The sequence below is a fragment of the Heterodontus francisci genome, chromosome 5, assembly GCF_036365525.1.
Source record: "Heterodontus francisci isolate sHetFra1 chromosome 5, sHetFra1.hap1, whole genome shotgun sequence".
Taxonomy (NCBI): Eukaryota; Metazoa; Chordata; class Chondrichthyes; order Heterodontiformes; family Heterodontidae; genus Heterodontus; species Heterodontus francisci.
Genome location: NC_090375.1, coordinates 91,100,194 through 91,117,230, shown reverse-complemented (window position 1 = coordinate 91,117,230; position 17,037 = coordinate 91,100,194). Strand labels below are relative to the sequence as shown.

At 42.5% G+C, this 17,037-nt stretch overlaps 1 protein-coding gene across 4 annotated transcripts in view; it reads left to right on the top strand.

Moving 5' to 3' along the window:
* The first annotated feature begins 450 nt into the window (after nt 1–450).
* dnaaf11 (dynein axonemal assembly factor 11) overlaps nt 451–17,037 on the top strand; it is a 124,768-nt gene continuing 108,181 nt past the window's right edge. For 2 of the 4 annotated variants that reach the window (XM_068031753.1, XM_068031756.1), the window contains exons 1-2: nt 451–567; nt 1,344–1,511. In XM_068031753.1, the coding sequence (XP_067887854.1) occupies nt 558–567; nt 1,344–1,511 (178 nt within the window). In that variant the 5' untranslated portion in view covers nt 451–557. The other 2 variants (XM_068031755.1, XM_068031754.1) reach the window with 2 other exon arrangements.

Genomic DNA, 17,037 nt, shown 5'->3' with positions numbered 1-17,037 from the left:
CAGGTTCCAGGCGTGGTGGCGAAGGACTGCTAACGTTGTACCGTTCTTTCAAAAAGGAGGAGGGGATGAACCAAATAATTTCAGGCCAGACAGCCTAACTTTGGCGGTGGTTACCTTATTGGAAAATTTTTGTTTGACAACATAAATCGTCATTTAGAGACGCACAGATTTATCAAGGACGGTCAGTACGGATTTGCGAAGGGAAGGACCTGTAACTTATCCATGAAAAGCACTGCATAAATTAACTTTCGGAGCTCCACAGTGCAAGTGTTTCGAAAGTTGTTTTGGTGCAGCGGCTGCTGCCGACTTGGAAGAACCACGGCTGGGCTGACAGTTTCCATGGTTACGAGGCGGGGCGGAGCTTATGGATACCATGGTTACAAGGGCGGGGTGTCGGGTTCCATGGTTACAGAGGTGGAACGTGATTGGCGATTTCCAAGGTTAAATCGGTGGCGCAGTTCCCATGGTTTCCATGGTTACAGCAGTGGGGCGGGTTTGATGATTTCCATGGTTTTAGCATCGCTTATTGCTCCGCCCGACTGAGGCAAGAAGTCGCGATGGTGCTAAGTGAGTGGCGCTGGGTTTGAGGGCTCTCGCTTCGATCCGGCATTCACCACCGAGCGAAGGAGCAAGCATTTTGACAAAGAAATCCCCGCGGCCGCGCCGAGCTCCCGCTGCAGCCCTCCCCAGCAGGATGTCCGCAGACAGAGCCGGACCGAGCGCGCACTCATTCCCCTGCCCCGGGGCCGGGTCGGGCACCTTCTTAGACTGGCGGGGCCGGCTGCAGCAGCTACCTCCTGGGGTAAAGCGGTTGGGCGACACTCGGTGGCTTCCGTCCCAGGCCGCCCAGTGGTCAAACACCGACCGGTGCGTTGCTGGCTCAGCCGGTGTCCGTGCATGGTAAACCCCCGCACAGCCAGGATTCGGCGGGGTAGCCAGGCCGGTGAGTGCTGCCTGGGTTGGAGCAGATGAAGGGGAATAGAATCTGTTATAATCGATGAGTGCTCCGTCTGAGGACAGTGAAGTCACTATCAAATTTACAATATCAATGTCCAGTAATACAAAACACTCGGCATTAGAGTGCCTTATACTATTGGCAAAAAACCCGTCTGAACTGAAGAACCTCACGAAGTTCGCATGATATATTTTTGAATGATATTAAGCCTGAAATCTCATCCTCAGGTTAAATTTTGCTAAGCTTGCTTTCTCAGTTCAGAATATCATGCAAAGCAGATTTAGCTTTTTTTTTTACTGAAGTACTTTAGTTGATAGTTATATAAAAAAAAGCAAGTTTTTTTTTGCAGTTCTATGCAGCCCTGTTACCTCATTGATTTTGCTTACAGTTACTGAAAGTTTGATAAGGCAACGAGCAGAACATAATAACTGTGAGATATTTTCACTCGAAGAAATTTCATTGCATCAGCAAGAAATAGAGAGAATTGAACACATTGACAAATGGTGCAGAGATCTGAAAATTGTCTACTTTCAAAATAATTTGATTCCTAAGATTGGTAAGTCTAGTCAGATTTGCTGAGAATGCGCAATAGAGCTTGTCACAACTTTTTATTTTTCAACGTTAATGACAACAGTAAACTTGCCAGTTGCAAGGGAATTTAATCATCGTTTAAAATTAACATGATTAAATCACTACAATCTTCCTCTAGAAAGAACAGCCATTTAATTGGAGGTTACAGATTTCTAAAAATATGGTATTGGATGAATAGACCACGTTTGAGATTCTCCAACATTTAATAAGTGATGGCTGCAAAACATGTTTTATTGAGCACACCTGCTTTCAGGCAAGTTTTATTTGACAGTGCATGGTAAGGTTTCTATAGTTAAGCAACCCGTCATCTACTTTTGCCTTGTTTGGTGTACTGTGCAAGTATAAAGAGTCTGCAGTGTTGTAAAGTCACGGGAAGAGATAAACAGACATTCAGGTCCCACTTAATTGAAATTTGGTAATTGGATAAATATGAGTAGGTCAAGGGTAAGTTTTTTGCAGAGGGGGTTGGAATGGCAGTTTTGAAAGGGAGAGGGTCAGTACCCAAGAAAAGGAAATTGCAACAATGTCAACCAGCATGTGGGACAGGAAGGGAGTTAGGAGTGGTAGGGAGGTGCTGAAGGGGACCAATTGGAAATGGTAGGGGGAAGTGGAGAGAAACTGCAAAGCTATGAGGGTTCATGGCTAGTGTGGGTTGCATACTGGTAGGAAACCAAGGGTTGGCGGAGAGAAATATGAAGTGGCACAGATGGTCTCAACCTTGGGAATATAGAAATCCATGGACCCCTTTCATTTTGATGATTAAGAGGACCGAGGGGGAGAGAGACAGAGATTAGCAGACTGTTGGTCTTGGGATGGAGAGAGCATTGAGAGTTGTCCTTGACCTTTAGGTTAGTCCTTAATTTATTTTCTGATTAATTCTCAGGATGTGGACATTCTGGAAAGGCCAGTATTTGTCGTCCATCCTAGTTACCCTGAGAAGGTGGGTTAGGACTGAGTGATACGCTGGGCCACATCAGAGGGAAGTTAAGGGTCAGCCATATAGGTGTCAGATATAGATTGGGTGAGGACAGCAGATTTCCTTCCCGAAGGATATTAGTGAACCAAATGTTTCTTTGACAATCCAACAGCTTCATGGTTACTATTACTGCTACCAACTTTTTATTTTCAGATTTTAAAAACTAAACTCAAATTCTCAAACTGCATGGTGGGATTTGAATTTGAGTTTGGACTATTCGTCCAGACAGTTTTGGCTGTGGAGAACAATGCTCGTACTGCTTGACTTGGCTGAACTATGCTTCATTATGGGAAAGCATTGTTTTTCTCACATACAGTAAAGCTCCCATTACACTTAAATATGCAGACATAGAAAAGGATCTCCTTTTATGAGGAAACAAAAAAGCCTGAGGATCATCTACTTTGACAGGCTAGTGCCAGTATCAATATGTCATTACTGTGTAAAGAGATTTTTATATTCATGGTGAGTGAAGACTTAGCATTAAAGGCTATGTATCAAATCGGCTATGGCAGTCTGGCATGCATGAGAGATGAGTGATCTCTTGAATGAAATGAAAAGGGAATTAATAATGCAAAAAATAAGTAGTTTCATAAATTAATATGCATTTTAATTTGAGTTACCTGAGATTCTTTAAAGAAGGAGGGGGGGGGAGGGTTTAAACACTTTTTATACACCTGTGGGTGAGAGCTCCAATGGTGATTATATATCATTCATAAGAACATAAGAAATAGGAGCATGAGAAGGCCATTCTGTCCTTCGAGCCTGCTCCGTTATTCAATAAGATCATGGCTGATTTTTTTTTACCTCAACTCCACCTTCCTGTTCAATCCCCATATCCCTTAATTTCCTTAGTACCCAAAAATCTATCGATCTCTATCTTTGATATCTTCTTCTTTGGCCTCCTTGTCTCGAGAGACAATGGGTAAGTGCCTGGAAGTGGTTTGTGGAGCAGCGCCTGGAGTGGCTATAAAGACCAATATTAGACTGACAGACTCTTCCACAGGTGCTGCAGAAGAAATTGTTTGTCGGGGCTGTTACACAGTTGGCTCTTTGATATATCTTTGATATACGCAACAATATGCCACTTACCTGTCAGTATTGCAAGCTGATAGTATGCCTATTCTGCATTCGTTTGTTTGTAATTCCATTGGAATCGGTGGCTGAGAGTATCAACAAATTAGAACATTTAGAAAGAAAGAACTTGCCTTTATACTTTTCATGACCTCAGGACATCCCAAAATGCTTAACGCCCAATTTTTCAGTGTAGTTACTATTGTAATGTATGAAATGCGACACTCAATCTGTACACACAGCAAAGTCCCATTAACATAAATAAAATAAATAACCAGATCTAAGTGGTGGTTGAGAAATAAATATTGGTCAGGACTCTGGGAGAACTCTCCTGCTATCCTTCATATAGTGTTGTACAACTGACAGAGCCTCCGTTTTAACATGTCATCTGAAAGATGTCACCTCTGAATGCAGCATTCCCTCTGTATGGCACTGAAGTGTGAACTTAGTGTGCTCAATTCCTAGGGTGGGGCTTGAACCCCTGGCCTGCCAAGGCTGATAGGTGGAACTGAGGCTATCCGAATCAATTCCTGTGCCAAAACACAGCTTGCTACTTTTAAACAAAAAAAAATGCTGGAAATACTCAGCAGATCTGGCAGCATCTGTGGAGAGATGCACAGATGCTACCGGACCTGCTGAGTATTTCCAACATTTTTTGTTTTACTTCAGATTTCTAGCATGCGCAGTATTTTGGTCTTGCTACTTTTAAAGGATATGACATCTTATTGCTGTTTGTGGGACCCTGTTGTGTAAAAATTGGCTGGCACATTTCCCTACATTATAACCATACCAACTCTTCAAATGTAGCTAATTGCCAGTGAAGTGTTTGGAATGTTTTGGAGTCATGAAAGGCACTATATAATAGCACATTCTTATTTTTCTTTTTAGACGTTGAAGTATGTAATCTTGTTTTCATTTTCTTATGCTGCATCATTGGCATAAAATATAAAATTAGTTTGTATATCATTAAGAAGTCCTTTGCGTAGGTCAGGGAGCAATGGTTTTAAAAACAAGTGAAGTGATACAGTATGCATCACGTGAGCCTATATGTTTATGAAATGATGTTTTCTCAGTTTGAAAATAGAATTTCAGAGTCAAATTATATGTTTATTGTGAAGTTTTAATTACCAGTGGAGATAGTAGTATGCAGAACAGTTGACACTTAATCAGTGCTTTGATAGAAAAATCTTCAGTAATTTGAGGCTTAATGCTATATAACCTTGACCTATATTAACTCTTAGCATTCTATGGAAGTTATTATGCCATGATCATTGGTTGGAGAAAAGGAGAGTTAGTACAGTGAGTGAGTGCTTAAATGGACTGAAAAGAACCGTAACAGACATCTTCCTGGCTAGCCTGCCGTATTCTAACCTCCAAAAACTTGAGGTCATCCAAAATTCTGCTGTCCATGTCCTTACTTAGACTGAGTACTATTCACCTTTCACCCTTGGGCTCGCTGGCTTACATTGGTTCTTGATCAAGCAGTGCCTTGATTTTAAGATTCTAGTCCAAATTTTCAAATCTCTCTTTGGCCTCACCCCTCCCTATCTCTGTAATCTCCTCCAACCCCACAGCCCTCCAAGGTATCTGCATCCATCTAATTCTGGCCTCTTGAGCACTCTGATTTTAATTACTCCAGCTTTGGTGGCTGTGCCTGCAGCTGCCTAGTTCTTAAGCTCTGGAATTCCTTCCCTAAAATCCAAAAATCTTCCATAGGCATATAAATAGTAAAAAGATGGTAAGAAGAGGGGTGAGACCAAAAGGGGATCTACGGATGGAGGCAGAGGGCATGGCTGAGGTCCGTCATTTACGGCACAAAAGGAGGCCGTTGGGTCCATGCTGTGTCTCCACGTAGCTATCCAGTCAGTCCCACTCCCCAGTTCGATCCCCATAGCCCTGCATCTATTTCACAGAATCGTTAGTGCAGAAGGAGGCCATTCGGCCCATCATGTCTGCACTGGATCTCCAAAAGAGCAATTCACTCATGTCTGGTCCCCTACCTTCTCCCTGTAACCCTGCATGTTCTTCCTTTTCACATAATTGTCTAATTCCCTTTTGAATGCTTCAATTGAAACTGCCTCCATCACTTATTCAGGCAGTGCATTCCAGACCTTAACCACTTGCTGCGTGAAAAAGTTTTTCCGCATGTAACTTTTGCTTCTCTTACTAATTACTTTAAATCTGTGCCCTCTCATTCCCGAACCTTTCACGAGTGGGAACAGTTTCTCTTCAGCTACTCTGTACAGACCTCTCATGATTTTGAATACCTCTATTAAATCACCTCTCCGCCTTCTCTTCTCCCAGATAAACAGTCCTAACTTCTCCAATCTATCTTCATAACTGAAATTCCTCATCCCTGGAACCATTCTCATGAATCTTTTCTGTACTGTCTCCACTGCCCTCACGTCTTTCCTAAAGTGCGGCGCCCAGAACTGGACGCAATACTCCAACTGAGGTCGAACTAGTGTCTTGTGGAAGTTCAACATAACTTCCTTGCTTTTGTACTCGATGCCCCTGTTAATAAAGCCAAGGATACTGTATGCTTTATTGACCGCTCTCCCAACCTGTCCTGCCACCTTCAATGACTTATGCACATATACACCCAGGTCCCTCTGCTCTTGCATCCCCTTTAGAATTGTACCCTTTATTTGATATTGTCTCCATGTTCTTCCTACCAAAATGAATCACTTCACATTTCTCTGTATTGAACTTCATCTGCCACCTGTCTGCCTATTCCACCAACTTGTTTTTAGTTTTAGTTTAGAGACACAGCACTGAAACAGGCCCTTCGGCCCACCAAGTCTGTGCTGACCATCAACCACCCATTTATACTAATCCTACACTAATTCCATATTCCTACCACATCCCCACCTGTCCCTATATTTCCCTACCACCTACCTATACTAGGGGCAATTTTTATAATGGCCAATTAACCTATCAACCAGCAAGTCTTTGGCATGTGGGAGGAAACCGGAGCACCCGGAGAAAACCCACGCAGACACAGGGAGAACTTGCAAACTCCACGCAGGCAGAACCCAGAATTGAACCCGGGTCGCTGGAGCTGTGAGTCTATGTCCTTTTGAAGTTCTACGCTATCCTTCTCCCTGCTCACAATGCTTCCACGTTTAGCATCATCTATTTCTCTCAGGTGGCCATCCAACTTCCTCTTGAAGTCATTGATTGTCTTTGCTTCCACCACCCTTGTGGGCTGCGGGATCCAGGTCATTACCACCCGCTGCGTAAAAAAGTTCTTCCTCATATTCCCCCTGCATCTTTTTCCCAAAACTTTCAATTTGTGTCCCCTAACCCTTGTAGCATTTGTTAATGGGAACAGTTTTACCATACTTGTCATAATCTTGCACACTTCAATTGAATCTCTCATTAATCGCCTTTGTTCTAAGGAGACAAACACAGCTTTTCCAACCTAACCGTGTAACTAAAATCCTCTGTCCCTGGAACCATTCTGGTAAATCTCCTCTGCACCCTCGCAAGGACCCTCCCATCCTTCCTGAAGTGTGGTGACCAGAACTGGACACAATACCTCAGTTGGGGCTTAACCAGTGCTTTATAAAGATTCAGCACAACTTCCGTGCTTTTGTACTCAATGCTTCTATGAAGCCCAAAATCCCATTTACTTTATTAACCACTCTCTCACTATGTCCTGCCACCTTCAAAGATCTATGCACATGCACCTCCAAGTCCCTCTGTTCCTGCACACGCTTTGGAACTGTGCCTTTAAGTATATAATTGCCTTTCCCTATTCATTTTGCCAAAATACATTACCTCACACTTGTCAGTATTAAATTCCATCTGCCACCTCTCTGCACATTCTTCTAGCCTATCTATGTCCTGTTGCAGGCAGTTCATATCATCCTGTCTGCCGCACATCCAAGTTTGGCATCATCAGCAAATCTTCAGACACTACTCAATATTCCAAGATCCAAGTCATTTATATACAGCAAAAAAAGGAGTGGTCCCAGCACTGACCCTTGGAACACCACTGTCTTCTATTCTCCAGTCTGAAAAGCCACCATTTACTCCAACTTGCTGTTTTCTGTCCTGAAGCCAATTTTTTAAATTCAATTGGACACTGACCCTCCTATTCCATGAGCCTCCATTTTGTTAACATAGAAAACTAGGAGCAGGAGTAGGCCATTTGGCCCTTCGAGCCTGCTCCACCATTCAATACGATCATGGCTGATCATCCAAACTCAATAATCTGTTCTCACTTTCTCCCCATATCCCTTGATCCCATTAGCACTAAGAACTATATCTAACTCTTTCTTGAATATATTTAATGATTTGGCCTCAACTGCTTTCCATGGTAGAGAATTCCACAGGCTCACCACTCTGGTGAAGAAATCTCTCCTCATCTCAATCCTAACTGGTTTACCCCTTATCCTTAGACTGTGAACCCTGGTCTTGGACTCCCCCGCCATTGGGAATATTCTTCCTGCATCTAGTCTGTCCAGTCCTCTTAGAATTTTGTAGGTTTCTATGAGATAAGCAACCTTTTATGTGATACCTTATCAAATGCTTTCTTAAAATGGATACAAACAATATCCACCACGTTCCCTTCATCAACCTTCTCTGTTGCTTCATCAAAAAATTCAATTAGATTAGTCAAGCATAATCTGTCTTTTACAAATCCATGGTTGCTATCCTTAATTAACTTGAACCTCTCTGTGCCCATTGATATCTTCCCTGATTATAGTTTCTAAAATGTTGCCCACTGCTGATAAACTAACTGGTCTGTATTTGCAAGAACTGTCCTTACACCCTTTCTTGAATAAGGGTGTCACATTTGCCACTCTCCAATCCTGTGGCACCTCCTCCATACCCAGGGAAGATTGGAAGATTATGGCAAGCCCTCAGCTATATCACTCCCCATTTCCTTTAGCAACCTGGGATGCAAGCCATCCAAACCAGGTGACTTATATACCCTCAGCATAGTCAGTGTTTTTAGTACCTCCCTCCCTCAATTTTTATCCTATCCATTGCCTCTATTCTGTCTCTCTGCTTCTACTGGTATTTTGTCAGCCTCCATTTTCTTCGTGAACACTGATACAAAGTACTCATTAAGTATATTAGCCTTGCCCTGCACCTGTAAGCATATATTACCCTCTCTGCCCCTAATAGGCCCACTCCTCCTCTTACTACTCACTTACTCTTTACATGGTGGTAGAAGATCTTTGGGTTCCCTTTTCTGTTGACTGCCATGCTATTTTCATATTTTCTTTGCCAATCTTATTTTCCTCTTCACCTCCCATCTTAACTTATTGTCTGTGGCCTGGTTCTCACTTGATGAGATAACCTGATATGCATCATACATCCTCTTTTGTTTCATCATCATCTGTATCTCCCTCGTCAACCAAGGAGCCTTGTTCTTGCTTCCCCTACCTTTCTCCCTTGTGGGAATATCCCTAGCCTGTACGTGAAAAATCTCTTCCTTTAAAGATAACCCATTGTTCCAATACAGCTCTTCTTACCAGTCTTTGTTTCCATTCCACCCTGGCTAGATCCTTCTCATTGTGTTGAAATTAGCCCTCTTCCAATCTAGACATTCCACCTTATTTTGTTCCTTGCTTTTCTGCATTACTGGTCTAAACCTTATGATACGATGATCACTGTTACTCAGTGCTCCCCCACACATACTTGATCCACTTGGCCCACCTCGTTTCCCAGCAGCGGATCCAGCAATGCCTCCTTTCCAGTTGGGCTGAGAACATACTGACCAACAAAGTTCTCCTAAACACACTTTAGAAATTCCTCACCCCCCCCCCCCCCTGCCCCTCCTTCCCTTTTACTCTACTCTAAAATTATCCCAATTGATTTTTGGGTAATTAAAGTCCCCCAATATCACCACTCTATAGTTCTTGCACCTCTCTGTGCTTTCCCTGCAGGTTTGTTGCTCTATCTCTCTCTCACTATTTGGAGGCCTATTGAAAACCCCTAGTCGTGTGATCATACCCTTTTTGCTCCTCAACTCTGACCAAATGGATTCTGTTCCTGCCCCTTCAAGGACAGCCTCCCTTTCCAGCACTTCTAATCTAATCTTCCCTAATAAAGACTGCCATCCCACTTCCCTTTTTTCCTTTTGTACCTTTTCTGAACTTTATACCCTTGTATATTAAGCCTCCATTCTTCACCATTTTTAAGCCCAGTTTCCATTATTGCCACTGCATCATATTCCCATGCTGCTCTTTGTTGTAGCTAATCTACCTTATTCACCACAATTTGTGCATTTACACACATGCATTGTAATTCTGTCTTTGCATTCCTCGTCCTTCTCAGTCCACTCCCATCTAATACGGAACTTTAGTACTGTCCAACACTCTCAGTCTGACCCCCCCCCCCCCCCCCACCAATACATTACTATTTCCTATGTTAGTGCTCTTGGTCTTTTACAATTCTCTATGCACCTTGGTGTTCCTCTCTTGTATTATCTCCTGGTTTCTACACCCCTGACAAGTTAGTTTAAACCCTCCCCAACAGCATTAACAAATCGCCTAGCAAGGAAATTTGTCCCAGCTCTGTTCAGGTGCAACCCGTCTGGCCTGTACACTCCCACCTGCTCCAGATTTGATCCCAGTGCCCCAGGAATCTAAGGCCCACCCTCCTGCACCATCTTTCCAGCCACGCATTCATCTGCACTATCCTCCTATTTCTATACTCACTTGCACGTGTTATAGGGAGTAATCCGAAGATTACTAATTTTGAGGCCCTGCTTGCTAATTTCTTACCTAGCTCACTAAACTCTTTCTGCAGGACGACATCCCTCCTTCTGCCTATGTTGTTGGTACCAAACTGCTCTGCAGCCGTTCAGTGACATCCTTGACCCTGGCACCAGGGAGGCAACACACCATCCTGGATTCACATCTGTGGCCACAGAAACACCTGTCTGTTCCGCTGACTATGGAATCTCCTATCACTATGGCTTTTCCAGTCTTTCTTGTACCTACCACCCCCACCCCCCCTCCCCTCCCCCACCCCCTTACAGCTGAGCCACCCGTGGTGCTTTGGCCTTAGCTCTGGCTGCACTCCCCAGATGAACCATCACTTTCTTCAGTATTCAGTCCTGAATACTGGTTGAAGAGTGGAATGCACTTAGAGTCTCCTGCACTACCTGTCTGTTTCTTCTTGACTGTCTGGTGGTCACCCATTCTACCTCTGCTTGCATAATCTTAAGTTGCGGCTGACCACATCTATAAACGTGCTATCTATGAAGCTCTCAGCCTCACGATGCGCCACAGTGACGCCAGCTGCTGCTCAAGTTCTTAGACCTAGAGCTCAGGCTGCTGCAGTTGACGACACTTCCTGCACATATGGCTATCCAGGACACGAGAAGTGGACAGGACAGGATGTGAACTCCAAAGTTTGGAGCAGCCCTGCCATTCCTCTATCTATTGGATAATAAATCTTGGTACTATGACTAAACCCTACTACTACTACTGATAACCCTATTAATAGTAATAATCTTACCACTGCTAATAAACTTTATCAATACTGATCTACCTTACCACTATTAATACACCCTGTCAATACTAAAATGTTACTAATAATAATATCCTTACCAATAATAGTGATAACCTTACCAATTGTAATAATAAATAGGAAATTCTCACCAGCCAATCTAATAAGTTTTACTACTATTAGTAAACCTTACTACTACTAATAAAACTTTACAATCGTAAAATTACTGGAGTTTTTAAAGGTACTAAATGAGTACTTTGCATTTGTTCTTGCAAGGAAAAAGATGCTGCCAAAGCTATAGTGTTAGAGAAGGTAGTTAAGATACTGGATGAGCTAAAAAGAGATATTAGAAAGGCTGGCTATACTTAAAATTGATAAGTCACTAGGACTGGGTGGGATGCATCCGAGGATGCTGAGGGAAGCAAGGATGGAAATTGCAGAGATACTGACCATAATCTTCCAGTCCTCCTTAGATATGTTAATGGTGCCAGAGGACTGGAAAATTGCAAATGTTGTACCCTTGTTCAAAAAAGCAACTACAGGCCAATTAGTTTAACCTCAGTGGTGGGAAAGCTTTTAGAAATGATAATCCAGGACAGAATTAACGGCCACTTGGACAAGTGTGGATTAATATAAGGAAAGCCAGCACAGATTTGTTAAAGGCAAATTGTGTTTAATTAATTTGATTGAGATTATTGATGAGGTAAGAGAGAGGGATGATGCATTTGATGATGTGTACTGTGGACTTCAGAAAGGTGTTTGATAAAGTGCCACATAACAGGCTTGCCAGCAAAGCTGAACCCCATGGAATAAAAGGGACAGTAGCAGCATGAATGTGAATTTGGCTGAGTGACAGGAAACAGTGAGTAGTGGTGAACGGATGTTTCTCGAACTGGAGGAAGGTATAAGGGGATTGGGGCCAGGAAGGGTGGGTCCCCAGTACGAGGACCACTGCATTTCTTGATATATATTAATGACCTAGACTTGGGTGTGCAGGGCACAATTTTAAAACTTGCAGATGACAGAAATGTTGGAAGCATTGTGAACTATGACGACTTCTTAGTCACTAAGATCAATACCATCTGATCAGCTGCCTCTGCTGCATTCCTACCTTCCACTAGCCAACCTGGCCACTCTTCCTCTAATGCTCCCCCTTCCCTAGCCCTGAACTCACATCTTTCTCTAGTTTATCAAAGTCACAAATGGCATCCTATGTGATTGTGACAAAGGTAAACTTTCCCTCCTTGTCCTTCTTGTCCTGTCTGCAGCCTTTGACAAGGTTAAGCACACTGTCTTCCTCCAGTGCATCTCCACTGTTGTCACCTGGTTCCATTCTTATCTATCTAATCCGAGCCAGTGAATTACTTGCAATGGCTTCTCTTCCTGCTCCCGCACTGTTATTTCTGGTGTCCTCCAAGGATCTACCCTTGGCTCCCTCCTATTTCTCATCTACATACTGCCCCTCGGTGACATCATTCGAAAGTGCAGTTAGTTTTCACATGTACGCTGATGACACACAGCTCTACCTCACCACCACCTCTCTCAACTCCTCCACTGTTGCTAAATTATCAGACTGCTTATCTGACATCCAATACTGGATGAGCAGAAATGCCCTCCAGTTAAACATTAGGAAGATTGAAGCTGTTGTTTTTGGTTCCCACTCCAGACTCTGTTCCCTGACTCCATCCCTCTCCCTGGCAACAATCTGAGATTAAGTCAGTCTGTTTGCAACCTGGGTGTCACATTTAACCCAGAGATGAGCTTCTGACCTCGTATTCATGCCATCACTAAGACGGCCTATTTCCACCTCCGTAACATCGCCCAACTTCGCACCATCTCAGCTCATCTGCTGCTGAAAGCCTCATTTATGCCTTCGTTACCTCTAGACTTGACTAATCCAATGCACTCCAGGCTTGTCTCTCACATTCGACCCTCCATAAATTTGAGGTCAACCAAAACTCTGTTGCCTGTGTTTTGACTTGCACCAAGTCCTGTTCACCTCCCACTTGTGTGCTCGCTGACCTATATTGGCTCCTGGTCAAGCGACATCTTGGTTTGAAAATTCTCATCCTTGTTTATAAATCCCTGCAGGCCTCACCCCTCCCGATCTCTGTAATCTCTTTCAGCCCCACAACCTTCTGAGATATCTGTGCTCCTTTAATTCTGGTCTCTTGAGCATCCTCTATTTTAATCGCTCCACCATTGGTGGCCACACCTTCAGTTGCCTGGGTCCTAAGATCTGGAATACCCTCCCTATACCTCTCTACCTCGCTTTCCTTCTTTAAGACTCTCCTTAAAACCTACCTCTTTGACCAAGCATTTGATCATCTGACCTAATATCTCCTTAATGTGGCTAGATGTCATTTTTTTTGATGATGCTCCTGAGAAGGGCCTTAGACATTTTATTACATTAAAGGTGCTATATAAATATAAATTGTTGTTGAGGATAGTGGTAAACTTCAAGAGGACACAGACTGGTGGAATGGGTGGACACATGACAGTGAAATATAGAGCAGTGTGAAGTGATGCATTTTGGTTGGAAGCACGAGGAGAGGCAATAGAAAATAAAAGGTATAATTCTAAATGGGGTGCAGGAGGAGAGAGACCTGGGGGTAAATGTGCACAAATCGTTCAAGGTGGCAGGGCAGGTTGAGAAAATGGTTAAAAAGGTATATGGACTCCTAAGCTTTTATAAGTAGAGGCATAGAGTACAAAAGCAAGGAAGTTATAATGAACCTTTTATTTAAAAAAAAACCTCTGGTTTGGCCTCAACTGGAGTATTGTGTCCAATTCTGGGCAATGTACATAAGGAAGAATGTGAAGGCATTAAAGAGGGTGCAATTATGAGAATGATTCCAAGGTTGAGGGACTTCAGTTACGTATATAGATTGGAGAAGCTGATGGTGGTCTCTTGCCAGAAGAGAAGATTATGGGGAGATTTGATTGAGGTGCTCAAAATCATGAGGGCCTAGACAGAGTGGATAGAGAGAATGAGAGGACACCGAATTAAGGTGATTGGCTAAAGAACTAACAGCGACATGAGGAAAAACTTTTTTACAAGGCGAGTGATTAGTGCATTCCAGATTCTATTTGAGAATGTGGTGGAGGCAGAATCATTCGTGGTTTTCAGAAGGAAATTGTATAAGCCCCTATGAGAGATATGCAGGGCTACAGGGAAAGGGCAGGGGAGTGGGACGAGCTGGGTTGCTCTTGCAGACAGCCAGCATGAACACGTGGATCGAAAGGCCTCCTTCTGTGTTGTAACCATTATCTGATTCTCTAAACCTCTCCAACACTGTACCTCTCTTGCTTTACAATGCTCCTTAAAACCTACTTTCACCAAGCTATTGACTGTCTGCCTAAATATTTCCTTCTGTGGCTCAGTGTCTAATTTTGCTTTATAATGCTCCTATGAAGCACGTTGGGACATTTTATTATGCCAAAGGTGCTATATAAGTATGTCATTGTGCAACCACGCTATCTTGAATATGTCTTATTTTAGAAGGTAACCAAGCCAGGCCTGGTTAGTACTTAGCTGTGATTCTACCCAGCAATATGAAGAGGGTAACCATGTGATGAAAATTTACAATTTATTTTGGGCCTTTTTTTTTGTTTTTGGTACAGTATTCAGTTTTGTAATTGATTTGAAGGAATTTGTGAAAAGCTTGTTGACTGAGTTGATTTTTTTATTAGTTTCTATTCTAGAGTTTAATTTTTTTCCATTTAGCATGTTGATTTTTATTTTGTCCACAAGTTATGTTTACCACTATTATGTGTAGTTTTAGGATTTCATATATGGCTATTACTTTCTTTCCTGCTTGCATCACACCAACAAAACATCCAATTTGTTTTGCTGAAATCTTTGGATTTTCCTTCTCTGAAGAAGGAGACAAACTGATGAATTTTACTTAATCATTTCATTTTTGTAGAAAATTAATTTTTTTGTTAATCCACTATTTGATTTCATTTTTGCCACTAGAGGGTGATCATGCCTTTTACTCATTACTTTCTGCTAGTTTCTATTGCATATTTTCATCAAACTGCTTGAGCTGTGATAAGTTACATGTGACAGTCTTGGTTTTAAGTGAGTAACCTTTTTTGGTGTGGACCAGCATAGCTAAAATTATGATAGAACCAACAATCTGACAGTTAAAATATGTAATTAAAACATTATAATAAAAAAAAAGTATATACTGCTGCTAACCATTTAAAATGTGGACTACAACTGGGGACCACGTGTAAAATAACCCAGTCACCTAACGTGCCAGGGAAAGAAAAAGTTGGTCCATTAGCATGTTCACCTTATTTGGAAAGAGGCAGAATCATGAGATGAATGCTAAAATATGAGGTACAATTTTCCTTTATTGTTTCATATTCTAGTCGAGTAGTGGTTGAAAGCAAAAGGGAAAGCAGGGTTACAAAAATATTAGATCTGTTTTTTAAATACATATCAGGTGCATCATGTTAATGGAAAGTTGGTCCAATATCAGAAAATCCTTGTCGTTTTTGTTGCAATTACTTGATAGACTGGATGTTTCTTCAAAGTACCAGCCATTTTTTGGCAGTTTTGGGACAGAAAATGAGGCAGTGATGTGAACTATCTAAAAGCTGCCGAACTAAAATTGTACCAGAAGCATCCTTTTCACCCCCCCCCCCCCCCAAAAAAAAACACCAGTCCATTTTAAAGCCCATTGGTGGGAGCCCACCGAACCACATTTAAATGGAGCCGTGTAGCTTGTTGTATGATTGGCCTTAAGAGTAATGCCCCTTTAAGATCTCAGTATACTAATGAGCTAAGCACCAGGATGCAGTCATGTGACTACAAGCCAGAATCACTCTGCAACTGTAACACCTAGATGAAGGTTCTGTAAATCATATATGTGAAATACTGCAGATGCTGGAAATCTGAAACAAAAACCAGAAATGCTGGAAATATTAAGCAGGTCTGGCAGCATCTGTGGAGAGAGAAGCAGAGTTAATGATTCAGGTCAGTGACCCTTCATCAGAACTGGCAGAGGCTAGAAATGTAATTAGGTTTTAAGCAAGTAAAGCGGGGGTGGGGCAAGAGATAACAAAGGAGAAGGTGTTGATGGGACAAAGAATAACTGACCAGAAGGTCATGGAGCAAAGGCAAACAGTATGGTGTGGTGAAAGACAAAGCGTTAGCACAGAGAGGGTGTTAATTGACAGAAAACTGAATGGAATGGAGTCCTTTCAGGAGGCAGGGTGTGAAGAAGTGTAGTCCAGGTCGCTGTGGGAGTCAGTGGGCTTATAATGAATATTAGCAGACAGCTTATCCCCAGAGATGGAGACAGGGAAGGGAAGTGTCAGAGATGGACCATGTAAAGGTGAGGGAAGGGTGGAAATTAGAAGCAAAGTTGATAAAGTTTTCCAGTTCCGAGTGGGAGCAGGAAATGGCACTGATAGTCATCAATGTACCGGAAAAAGAGTTTGGGGAGAGGGCTCGAGTAGGACTGGAATAAGGAATGTTTGACATATTCCACAAAAAGGCAGGCATAACTAGGACCCATGTGGGTTTGTAAATAATAGTTTAGCTGTAATAAACCTGTTAGAGATCTTCAACCTAACTGGAAGAACTTGTCTCCAGCTGGACAGAGCACAGAGCGACAGGCTGCAAATAAATTGGGTGAGTTATGTGTCAGCTGTCAAGGGATACTGTTTTAAACAGATGAGCCTGGAGGTGCTTCAAGGATTGACCTTTTTCTAAAGTCTGTTTATATATTTTTTTTAAAAAAGGAAGACTCAACTCCTCTCCCAGGCTGATTGAGGTCAACACCATTACAGCAGGTGTCCAATTGCAAAAAGCGTGGGAAAACCCCGATCACTGCAGAGCCTCATCCGTGCAGCCAGAGTTTAAAAAAAACTCATTAAGTCACTCCAGTGTGAAGAAGAGCTTCCATTCAAGCCACAGCTATAAAAAATACCATTAAACCACTCTGGCGTGAATAAC